The sequence below is a fragment of the Colossoma macropomum genome, unplaced genomic scaffold, assembly GCF_904425465.1.
Source record: "Colossoma macropomum unplaced genomic scaffold, Colossoma_macropomum, whole genome shotgun sequence".
NCBI classification, from domain to species: Eukaryota; Metazoa; Chordata; class Actinopteri; order Characiformes; family Serrasalmidae; genus Colossoma; species Colossoma macropomum.
Genome location: NW_023494800.1, coordinates 21,322,461 through 21,334,829, shown reverse-complemented (window position 1 = coordinate 21,334,829; position 12,369 = coordinate 21,322,461). Strand labels below are relative to the sequence as shown.

The window sequence follows — 12,369 nt, the reverse complement described above, 5'->3', positions numbered from 1 at the left end:
GTTCTTTGTTTTCTGTCTGTGTCCTTCTGTTTTTTTTTATTTCATGCTTAGATTATTGCCAGATAATATGCATATTTTAGAATATTCCTTTAAACTAGTTCTTTTACAACATTTGTCAGCATAACTGACATAATCAGGCAACCCACACAGAAATCTGATATATGACCCTATATGCCCATGTATTATATAGGGTCAGGCATATACTTCAAAATATATGTACATGTATGTAGTGTACATATATGTAAGTATTAAATATTGTACATATGGGCACAATATATGTATCATACTTATATGTCTGATAGGTGGGTGAACACATATGCACGATATATGGATCATGCATACAGTGTGTGCTCGATACGTATGTTTGATCCGTGGATCATACATACCTGATACAAACACTAAAAGGTTTTTTTAAAGCAAAAAATCAAGATGAAATGCTCCAGAAGCATACACTCAATGAAAAAAAAAAATCTTATATTATATAACATGATGTTTTCTGTCATATGTTTTCAAATATATGTGTTGCACATATATGTGGGAATAAGCTGATAAATGGCTGCCAAATATTTCACATATATGACCACATGTGACAAAGGTGAGTTATATATGCTAATATGTCATATATTTGAAATCCATATATTACCATACATCAGATTTCTGCTAATATGACATGGGTTACAAATATAAAATTTACCAAAAATAAATCAGTTCAGACAAAAAGTATCTGTTGACCAAGTAATTGATGAAACAGCATGATGACATATAAACATTGGAACGAAATCACAACTAATGTCAAATGAACGTCATCATTTAACATGAAGGCAGATATGAGCTCACGGATATGTATAATTTACATAGGTCACGTGTTCAGGAGACAAAAATGAACATTCCGGTGTGATTCCTTCACGTTTTGACACAGATCGACCTTCGGTACAGTTTTTTTTGTGGTCAGACTGGAACGTTAGTGGATCTGTGGATTCACTAACACTGCAGATTACATATACCAATGAAAAACTCGTGAACGACTCGTTCATTTGAACCGGTTCTTTTTAATAAATCCACTAAACCGATTCACAAGTCCAACTGAATCGAATACTTTATAGCATTTACACGATGTATCTGAATTATAGGATAAATACCTCTAATATTCGACATAAAATACATAAAACATATGGATAGTATACTGTAACATTTTGCAAGCCTCTCTAAATTAGCTTACATTTTTTCATTACTCTGTAAAAGGCTTCTTACTTCAGTAATTTATTTGCCCTTTTAACATTAAGAATCTGAGTCAATTACTGTGCACAAGTACCGAGTACAGACTCATTCACTGAACGTCGTTGTATGTAGCGGAGATGTGAATCAAGTTGCTTTGACTTGTGAATCAATGAATCGTTGGATCGCGCATTTGATTCACGGAGGTGGACATGTCATGTGGTCACTCACTGCCTCACTGCGTTAAACCGAAGTACTGCAACTGCGTGTTGACACGATAAAGCATCGCGAGATTTAACGGGAGTTGAGCGCCCTCCCTCTCAGGCCTGTGTTTTCATCCGTTCACAGACAGCTCTCGGGAAGTTATGGCAGAAACAAAAGGCGACGCTGTTCAAATACGTTCAAGGAGTGATTCAGTCGCTCTCTTCAGACTGTCCTCGTCATGTTTTTTTAATTGTTAGCTATCGACGAACAGGTGGCTGGCTCCAGCATCACTCCGCCAGGTAATTTAGCCACTTGTTTTATTGTTTGGTTTGTCGTGCTCGAAGCGCAGCCGTTAGCCAACCAGGTTAGCTTGTTCAAGTGAAACTGGTTGAGAAAAAATGACGGTCCAGTTTAGAGACAAAACGCGGTTGACCCCAGCTTAAACCCCTGTTCCTGACGTGTTTGATACTTGACACGAGTTGTCAGCTGCCGTAGTCGGCTATGTTTTTTTCTGTACCCTCGTCGCTTCAGTGCAGTCAGCTCAGCTTCACGATTACATAATGCTTTACTGACCGAGTGGCTGTAATCCTGCACTGACCGCCCACACTCAGTCGGCACCGGTGTTTAACTGAGCCTCATCCCCACATACTGTCATGGACAAAATATAAGTATTCCCTAAGTTATTGTAATTAACGGGATCTGTTTAACGTGCTGTCATATAAGATGGGAACAGAAAGTGTAAGGCCTTCCTGAGGTAATTACGCGTTAGTAGTTGTTGCTAACTGTATCTTGGGCGTCTCATTTGTATGATCAGCAGTTTTTAGTTGTTTATTACTGAGCTAGCTAGTATTAAGTGCTACAGTATAGGAGAGATGTTTTATTTATTTATTTCATTTTTTTAATGAACTTTATGACCCGCTGTTTCTTTGAGTTCACGCCATTCAGCATGGGCTTAATTTTTTATTTTCTAGTGCTGTTGTTGATGTTGGTAGAACGACCTTTTTACACTGATCTACATACAGTCTCTTGCTTTTAGTAATAGTTAAAGTGAGGATTTAGGCAGGTGATACTGTTCCCAGATATAAGAACGGACCTTTTTAATGGCTCTTTTTCTTCGTTTCCAGTCATCTACTTTTCCTCACTTACTGTACTTCCTTGGTATCCCACAGTATTCAATGTGTGACTTTCTCTTCGTGTTGGTTAACAGTTAACCTAATCTCCAGTTAATGCTGGATCTCTAGTTCTCTAGTTATTTTGAAGGGTTTTTGGTTGTAGATATGTAGATCTAAACTGTAAATTAAATAAACCCTCACTCAGCTGTAAGTCACATAAAATGAAATCATGCCAAAGTGTGGCATGTGCGTTGTTCTCATGACTCTGCATTAAATTGTGTATGTAAATATGTATGTGGTGTATATACTTATGTAGTATGTAACAACTGAATAACTAACCAGACCACGATTTCACTGAAAACATTTAGCATCCGATGGCAAATCTGATGCAAGATCACAAGCTGTGGAGCAATTATGAAATACGAAGCCAGGATCAATGTCTGGCATCATCAGATTCAGCCAGAACTGTGTTAACAACAAGCTAGCAATCAAGAGCATTAGGCTTCATGGAACCTTTTGTAATGGCTCCTTTTCTTCATCTCCAGTGAATCTACCTTTCCTCACTGATTGTACTCCATTGGTATCGCACGATGCTCAGTGTGCAACCTTCACTTTGTGTGAACCAGCAGTATCCTTCGCTATAGCAGCAGTACTCCAGGCCGAAGTGCCCTGCTCTGGTAAGCACGTACTGTCCTTACATGTTTATCTGCTTGTTCCTGGAAAACTGGGGGAGCTAAAGAACACAGTAGCACCTTTCACCCACAGTGGTGTTGATGTATATATTAACTGGCTTTACCTACTGCTGCTGTGTTCATCTATGTCATCACGGCAGTTAGTTTTGATTTGCACACATGGCATTTTAATAATTTAACCAGCCGCAATAAACAGAACTGGGTACTAACGGTAATTTACTGGCTTTTAGATGATTTTCCAGTAGATTTAACTTAACATAACCAAAGATTTCATAAATCTTAATCAGTGTTGGCAAGTAAATTGTTGAGCTGTAAATTGTCTCGACTTCATCTCTCACTCATACAGATCTAACTCAGCAATTTGACACAGCATTTCAAGGTTAACAAGCACATGTGAGTGCACATAGTGACCCTCTAGAAGGAAACCAGAAGAAACTTTCTGTTCCTTTGCTTAGTTTTCACGTCTGGTTCTTGGCGATTGCTTTATTTGTTTGCCTTCATATCGCATTCTCACCAGCTCACACAGCAGAAGGTGCCCATCTGCCCCATGTCGCAAACAAAGCTCTTTTAGACTGGAGGGATGGAAGTGTACTTGAATATTGCATCATAATGACCTCCGACTAGGAATGTAAATGATGAACTGTTTTACCATTAAAAACCCCAGGGAACCTAAATCTGTGTCTTCTTTCTAATTAGGTTAATCTTGTTCTTGCAGGCAAACAGTACACATAACTAAGTATACCCTTTGAATAATATTCCAGTGATCAATAAATATATTCAATGAATCTGTGAATGAATGAAGAATGAATCTATATTTCACCAAATTCTTCAATCCTCTTGATGTTAAACAAATTATCCTAATCTTGGGTAACGTTTCCATAAGCTTTCCTCCTTACCAATCACAAGGCCCCGTCCACTCAGAAAGAGTCAGAGAAACTTAGTGAGCTAAAGCTAACCCAGCATAACCAAAAGCTTGCAAGCTAGAGCACCTGTCTGTAGCTGCTTGTCGCCCATTCCTTCGTTTATCTATACACGTTTTGTTTGTTTGTTTGTTTGTCCATCCATCTGTCCACATGTCTGTTCACCTGTTCCTTCGTGCATTGCTTCATCTGTCCAGTCGTTCATTCATCCATCCATCCGTCCGTCTATCTGCACATCTGTTTGTCCTTGACTTTTTCCGCCCAGTTACCGTCACATAAAATCTGGATAATGATTTTAGTTCTGTATGAGTTGCAGACCAGGCTAGGAGTGTTGGACAGAAAGCTGTCAGTAAGTCTGCTCATTAGCCACACCCACACCATTCTGATCAGCCTTTTTTAAGCCTTGTTTTATCATATTTATATCTTCAGCTTTGCTGAATGTGTTAATATAAAACTAAAGTGTAGTATCATACAGACATTAATATTTTACTGTGTTCCCTGGGACTTTAAAAGGCAATGAACTTTAAATGAACAAGTTAGCTTGTTCAAGTTAAGGAAAGTTTTTAAATGTTTTTTGAGAGTGTAAAAGGCAATTGGTACCTGTAGATACACCTACCAAGAAATGAAGGACACAGCCAAAAATAATGCTGTTCTGGACCACTTTTTCAAGAAGATCTTTTGCAAGGGATAACACAAATGACTATATTGTCCATGTTCTGTGTGAGAAAATATGGTGCTCAGTGGTGTGAGAAAATCACTCATGATTGTGCGAGTTTATAGAGAAGGACGTAGTGGACTACGACAGCTTTGAGAACTCCTGAGCCAAGCAATGAGCCAAAGCTAGCTGCGATCATGTTATTTAGGTTCAATTTAACTTGAGCTAGTAATGAGTAATGAACAGAACTTTAGAACTTCAGAGCATATAACCTTCAGTAGCCCATCACTGTGTAACAGTCATTTTGTCAGCAAAACAACAAAAACAGTGTTCTTATATGCGGTATGTTTTAATATGGTTGCTTACTTCTTCTGTTTTAATGATTTTAGTCTTGTCAGTTAACAAATAGTCTCTAACTAATGATGGATCCCTGTTTTCCCTAATGATTAATGGTTATTTTGAGGTTATTTTTTGATTGTAGATATATAGATCTGAACTTAAAATCAAATAAACTCTCTCTCAGCTGTAAATCAGATAAAGTAAAATCAGAGGATCACATATCTGTTGTACCTAGAACTATTCATTAAATATTGAATGTTAATATGTATTTAGTGCGATGCAGTGTAGTGTGTGTGTGTGTGTGTGTATATATTTATGTAGTACGTCACAACAACTAATCAACTAACCTCAATTCCACTGAAAATATTTAGCATCTGATGACAAATCTGATGCAAGATCACAAGCTGCAGAGTAGTTGTGAAATACGAGAAGCCAGGATCAATCCCTGGCATCATCAGATTCAGCCAGAACTGTGTTTAGCAAGCTGATTGGATCTAGTAAAAAAAAAAAAGATAATCAGATACTGAGATTCAGAGTTACTCAGCTTATCCATACTTGACATTTCTGATTGTTTCTATTCTGTACATAATTGATTGTGCTTTAGGAGGATAAGTATGTTGATTGACTGACCGCTGTAATGAACGCTTAGTATATGACTGTAAAATGGAGCACACAGTCAGCATTTCATGAATTCGTAAAGGAATTCTTTTTCCACAAAAGTGTAGAATATAATGTGATGTGGAGTTTTTGTCCTGTTCTCTTGCAGGTCGGACCCAGTCTGCCACCTGTTTGGCTATTCCTACCTTATTACACACTTTCGCCTCAGACAAAGTCTGTCCTAAATAGCCATGGTGTCCAGACCTGGTGACATTCCAGGTGAGGACGAAGTCTTCTGTGTTGGCTTTGTTGAACCTAGTTATTTCCATGACATGGTTTTACATCTTCATCTTTCTTTGCGGAAATGGCCTTGAAAGATTGCACAAAAGTGGTCTATTTTTATTTCACTGATTTTTTTTTTTTTGTTTTCACATTTGTACCATTTAGTCTTGACCAGCTGCCATTCTGGCACAGGAATCTGTCTGACCTTACACTCATTCAGATTATGGAAAATGTGAGAAATATGTCAAATGTGGTTTGTGTGAGAGTGAAGCTGTTGCCATGCAGGCTAGAAATGTCATCTTCAGCATTGGGGGATTATTTGTTTACACCAAAAATGCATTAGTATATTGTAAAATTTGTCCAGTCCTTTTAGTGGTCACTGACTGGAGCATGGCAAAAATACTTCAGACCATTCAATCAGCTTTAAAACATGACCTAACTTGTTTTGGAAATTGATAGTCATCTGTAATCTGTTCACCCATAATGTGTTGTTGTATTGTCGCAGCCCTAGAGGCGGGCTCAGGAGGGAGCGAGGGCCTGCTCGGGGGCATGTCCATCCCCGCTGGAATGGCTCGACGAGCCATCAGCTATGACGACAACCTGGAGCGGCCCATGTCTCCTCCTCCCTCTGATATCAACATCACCAACCTGTGGAAAAGACCCGTCATTCCTGAGAGAAAATTCTCCCGATTGGCTGAGGTGCTCTATCTGCTACTGTTGTTTCAGTGAGAATGCAGGGCTAAATGTTTACATTTAAAGAAATAGTTTGTTGAAAAATCACATTTGCGTGATTTTCTACTTGCCCCAAATGCAGTTGATGGGTCAAGACGTGTTTGTTGTACAAATTTTGTTTCTTTTGTTTAAAACTGGAACCGCTAGGCAAACACAGGAAGTCTATTAAGTCACCATAACCATTTCCACAAATACCTACAAAAATCTTACATATTTGGTTTACATTAAGTCAATAAGCTGCTTAAACTCCTTTTAAAAATTGTTTATTAAAATAGTCCCTTTAAAATAATTAAAATTGATCCATTTTGCAAAAATAAAAAGAAGTGTACAGACGGTCTGGTACATTACCACCATTTCCATGCAGACAACACATGCAGACTGTGGCTTTTGGCCTACAAAAAATAAAATTCCTTATTCTAAAATCTAGAGTTGTAAATTTTTGCGAATGACACCTCAAGCAAATGTTTACTTTGTCTACATGTTTGTTGTGCTTGCTTCCTGTCATGCCATATGTAGCTATGGGGTGGTCTGTGGAGTCACTGGTGGGTATGGCAAGTAACTGACTCACTTTTTTATGTGTATGTTGAGGTAACTCAAGGTTGATGCTCATTTGTGCAGAATATGTGGTCCTCAAATTTGTAATCGGACATTGTATTGACCTGCTTAGGTTCTCTATTGACGTGACCTTACGGTGCTGTGTTGTGAATGTCCTTAGCCCCCTCTTTCGTAATATTTTACAGAATGATACCCAGTTGTGCTAAGGAAAATGATTCCAGATATCCAAAATGGCTGCCCCTTCTGTTAACTGCACAGAAAAGTCGCTTTGTTTTAGTGTTTATAGTAGGTAATAATGTGTTCTAAACCACATGGACTTTTCTGTGTGACCTGAATTATGACCTGGGTATGGTTTGAGCAGGTTGAAAGACATTTTGGGAATGTATTCACAGAAATGGTTTGGGTAACTACTGACTTCCAGTGTGTTGTAGCATCGTTAGCCAAGCAGCTCCTGTTCTAAGAAGTAAAATTAAGTAAAAAAAACATGTCTTGGCTGATCGACTGCATTTAGGCTAAGTGGAAAATTTGATTTCTGATCAGATGAAGAGTTTACCTTGTTCAGACAGTTGTGCTCATGGTCAGTGAAGTGAAATATTAACAGTGCAGTGTGATTTATGGCAGCATAAAGGATTAGTGTTACTCAAATTTCCAAAATAAGCCAACCAAATATATAACTAACCACATGATATTCCATAGCAGGGCCACATCCTGTTTATTTAAATTATAGGCATAATACTTTGCAAACTTTGTGTAAAAAAAATTGTTGGAGTTCTGTGGATATTGATGATATTTTTATTCTGAAACTCTGATATAGTGTGAAAAAGATGATGGTTACAGCAAGGTGGCATTTGCTTGTAGTGTTTTAAGGGCTGATGTATTTTTGTGTACTCTCAGGAGGTTGAATCAGAGAACGCAATCAAGAGCACCCCTGTCCTTGAGCCTTCCCATCCTTCAGCTCCAGTGGTGAAGGCCAAAGCTTCAGTCCTCATGAACTCTCTCATCATCAGTAAGAGCAATGGGCAGTGCAGTCTGCTAAACTGTTTTGGTCCAAAGGACACTATCTGACAGTATTAACACTAACAATGCATTATAACTTGAATTCAGAACAAATTACTGCCAGGAGAGTGATTGCCTTTGCTCTTAGCAGTAACACTGTTAGCTGGTGATATGCCTGTAGCAAATACTCACAAGGTACCTCTTCTTCTGTGCTGTAGAGCAGACCCAAGAGAGCATGCAGAGCTTTGAAAAGAGAGCTGGATTGACAGATACGGGCTACACGCCACACAAAGGCCTGACTGCTGAAGAAACCCGCTACCACCGCATGGCTGAGTCAATGCAGGTGAGTTTCCAACCTGTCATACACAGCCATTCAGTTAGAGCCACTTATCATGTTATTTTAGATATTGTATATGTTCCCCATCGTGGTGTTTATCTGTTTTCTTATTTTATATATAGTAATACACTGTAGATGTAAATATTGTGAATTAGACAGGTGTCTCTTCGGATGTGTTTTGACTCATATTTCACTGTAATTATTTATTTGCAGTAATTTGGTCAACATACCTGCCTTGATATTTGTTCCCTGCATTTGAGTTATGAGGCATTAAGGATTTATTTTGTTACTGCAACTCAGTTGGTTTTAGATTTATATTGAAAACTTTGATTTTAAACTTTTGAAGTGTTGTTGCTATTCTTAGGATCAATGTGCCTGAAAAATTTACTGGTGCTTAATTTTTATTAACTGTGATCTTTCATGTTGTAGAAACTGCACATGCAAAGTGTTGACATTAAGGAGGATAAGCAGCCCTCTTCTGCTCAGTCAACCCCAACTGGAACCCCTCAGTCATCCCCCAAACAGAAGCGCAGGTACAGTATCACTGTTTTCCCCCAGTCTGGCGAAGGGGGATTCGGCAATTGAAACTTAATTTCGTGTACAACCGTATGAAATGGTTAATGTGTGTTTGTGTTTGTCAGAAGCTGGTTCAGCAGTCAGGGCTCTGTGGCCTCCCTCACTGGCTCAGAGCTCAGCTCCAGCTCTAGCTCTAGCATGGACCTGGGAGCAGGTGATGGAGCTGTGGAGCGCTGGAGCGTCTTTGGACCTAGACCCCAGGTTCACAAGTCTACCTCTGACATGGGTGCAGAACCAGGCTCCACAGGTAAATTACCTAGAGCACCCTAGATGTAGGAAACACCATCTTAACATTTTAGTCTAAAATTCCACTGAAAGTGCTAAAAAGCTTTGAGGACAAGAGCTTCTTTATGTTACACTAACATCACTCCTGGTGCAGGACTTGTGTTTTGTGTCTCACATGTTGCAAATAAGGCCTCAAGTGTGTGTTTCACACAGATTAGACACTGTTCTCAAACATCAGTTCTTCAAAATTAATTTTAAAACAGTAAAGGAAATGGAAACAGTTTTTCTATTAAGAAAAAGGTGTTTGTAACAGCCAACTTATTATAGGCATCCTGTTTTTAATTTTAATTTTGATTTGTTGTCAGTGCCTTATACTCTCAAATTTTATTACTGCATTTGAATTAGGGATGCAAGTTTTATAAATTCTTTTGACAAAAACTGACTGTTGTTAGTCAGCAATACATCATTAACCAGTAAGCCTAAAATCTAGGGTGTGACCCGTCAAAATATCAGTCATAAATAGTTCTGAAATCTGAGTTGGATGAGACATGTTTGAAGCCATTTTAAAATATTTGATATATGCACACTTAAGACTGTACTTGTGAGTCCACTTAATGCATTGAGATGTTAAGTGTTCCTCGTATGGATCACTAAATGTATTACTGATAGGTGAGGCCAGGCGAAAATATAATCAGTTAAACATAGACGAAATAGCTTTCTGACGTATCACTTGCGAATATTTGCTTTCAGTGTGGTATATTGTTATGGTTAACACTACCGTCCTCGTGAAAAGTTGCCCTAAACACCACTATTTTTAGCCTTGCAGAACCAGTAGCACTGGTTGAACAATTGTTTATTAGTTGGTTAATGAGGGGTAAACCTTTGTATAAGTATAGTATAAATGTATAGTTACTCTTAGAGCATACTGCTAAATTAAATGCAACCATTGTGACATTAAAACTAAACTACTATTCTCCAAAATTAACTTTGAACTAAAATAATGGGCATTTGTGCAGGTCTTAGCATAAAAGCTTCCTAAACTGGCCCTCTTTTCTCAGCTTAATCTGTGTAATGGAACATTTTCTTTCTGCCCCTATTTTCTTGATTTGAGTAGTAGTAGTTTTAAACAAGATAGTGTGCATGTAAGACCATCTTATTTAGCCTTTGCCATTAGCTGTATTGACTGGCCACATCACACAGACAGACTTTTGTTTTCTTTTGGCTTTCTAAGCTGTTTACAAGGCAAGGTCCAGCGTGCTAATGACATTGCCCCTCAGAGCTTCTGAATGTTTGCTGATGGTTTAGCACTAGGGATGTTATTTACGCTTGCTGTTCACCACTGACCCCAAAAGGTTAAACTCTCACTGTTCTCTGGGTCACACAGGGGGCTTTGCCCTGCAGTCCTACAAGGGCGCTCAGAAGCCCACCCCCATGGAGGTCATGAAGGCGCAGGCCACCCGGCTGGCCGAGGATCCGACCAACTTCAAAGCTCCGCCAAAAATGGAGATCCCCACTGTGGATGGCAAGCGGCAGATGACGCGGCCCCACAAGCTCAAACACCGTGACATGAACGTGCTAACCCCCTCAGGCTTCTGAAAGCTCACTCTAGCGTTCCCTCACACCACTGGAAACACGTAGCTGGTCTACCCTCTTTCCCTTGCTATTTGTGTCCCTCGTGCTGTGAGGTGACTGAAGTGTGTGTGTTTTTTTTTTTGTTTTGTTTTTTTTTTTTTTTTTTTAATTATCCCTTTTAAAAAAAGGTTAAAACCAGTCTGTGCCCACATGATTCCTAATGATGGCCTTCCTGTTTTGTCTTGTGTAAATGTTATGCCTCAAAGTAAGTGTGTGTAGTGAGGTGCCATTTTTCTTTGCTTTCTGCCTCTTCACACTTTAGCCTTTGAGTGGGCTCCAGTTACATTTCGTCAGGTGTCTTATGTTTATCTCTTCGTCTACAACAGTGTTAAATTACCTCTGATTCACGTTCTGTAAGAGACATTGATAAAGTACACGCTAGACAATCTGGCCTCATGTTCTGGGTTTTATGGGTTGTTTTTGCATGTTCTATAGTGCAGCTTTGAGTTGGTAGTAGACCCCTCGTTTCCTGCCTGCCAGCAGCTGTCATCTTATATTCCTCAACTCCATGGTAGCTACTGTAACCTCAACATTCTGTGGTCTAATCGTGTCTCTTGATAACCTTAAATCTTAAGTCTTAGCTACTGTATTGAAGTATGAAACAATATTCTTGACAGTTTTGATACTGCAGTGTCAAGTATATTGTTAGGAAGGCACTAATTTTGTTTGGCTGATGACTAATTTTACTATTTAATGTAGATGGCGCGAACAGGTGGTCTATTTTTGTTAAATGGTGAAAATTTTATTTGTTAAATTTCAAGAAGTCGAATGTATAGTTCAGCCTTCTTGGTGGACCTGTAAAAACTTAAATAAATCTAAACACGAGTTTAGCTTGAGTGTCTTCTCTTATCAGCTGTCATTCGCTTTGCTGGAAATGCTGGAAAATCTTTCTGGAATGTGAGTCATTGCAGTGGACTTGTTCCTTGATGTCCAGACTATCAGAGTTAGGTCATCTGCTTTCTGTGTTACAAGAGAACTTGATTTATTGATGCTGGATCAGTTTTTTTGGCAGTGCTCTCAATAATGAGCCATATATGAGCAAGAATTTCTGAGTTGTATGGAAATTAATCAATTTCTTGAGCAGTTCGTTTGACACATTCTCTGATCTTGTTAGGGCGACATTATTTAGAGGGAACAGATTCTCAAAACTCTTAAAACAGTCTCAACTCTCTTGGACCATTGCATCCTCCAAATGGTCAGAACTGGTTGCTCCAGTGATTCTCAAAACATTTTGGGTGCCGTAATGTCATGTTAGCGATCTATTCTATGGATGTAGTTGTAGTAAAATTTACGAGGATGA

The 12,369-nt window shown here is 38.8% G+C and overlaps 1 protein-coding gene across 4 annotated transcripts; it reads left to right on the top strand.

The window, feature by feature from the left end:
• The first annotated feature begins 1,503 nt into the window (after window positions 1–1,503).
• Window positions 1,504–11,899, top strand: kiaa1191 (KIAA1191 ortholog). 4 transcript variants are annotated; one of them, XM_036587948.1, is made up of 9 exons: window positions 1,509–1,718; window positions 3,077–3,208; window positions 5,904–6,013; window positions 6,522–6,715; window positions 8,198–8,309; window positions 8,518–8,642; window positions 9,066–9,169; window positions 9,281–9,459; window positions 10,822–11,899. In XM_036587948.1, the coding sequence occupies exons 3-9, from the start codon at window positions 5,986–5,988 to the stop codon at window positions 11,031–11,033; spliced, it is 954 nt and encodes a 317-aa protein (XP_036443841.1). In that variant the 5' UTR covers window positions 1,509–1,718; window positions 3,077–3,208; window positions 5,904–5,985; the 3' UTR covers window positions 11,034–11,899. The 4 variants fall into 4 exon arrangements, with proteins under 4 accessions (XP_036443840.1, XP_036443841.1, XP_036443838.1 ...); XM_036587945.1 differs by having other exon boundaries at window positions 9,278–9,459; XM_036587946.1 differs by lacking the exon at window positions 1,509–1,718 and adding an exon at window positions 1,727–2,173 and having other exon boundaries at window positions 9,278–9,459.
• The last annotated feature ends 470 nt before the right edge of the window (window positions 11,900–12,369 follow it).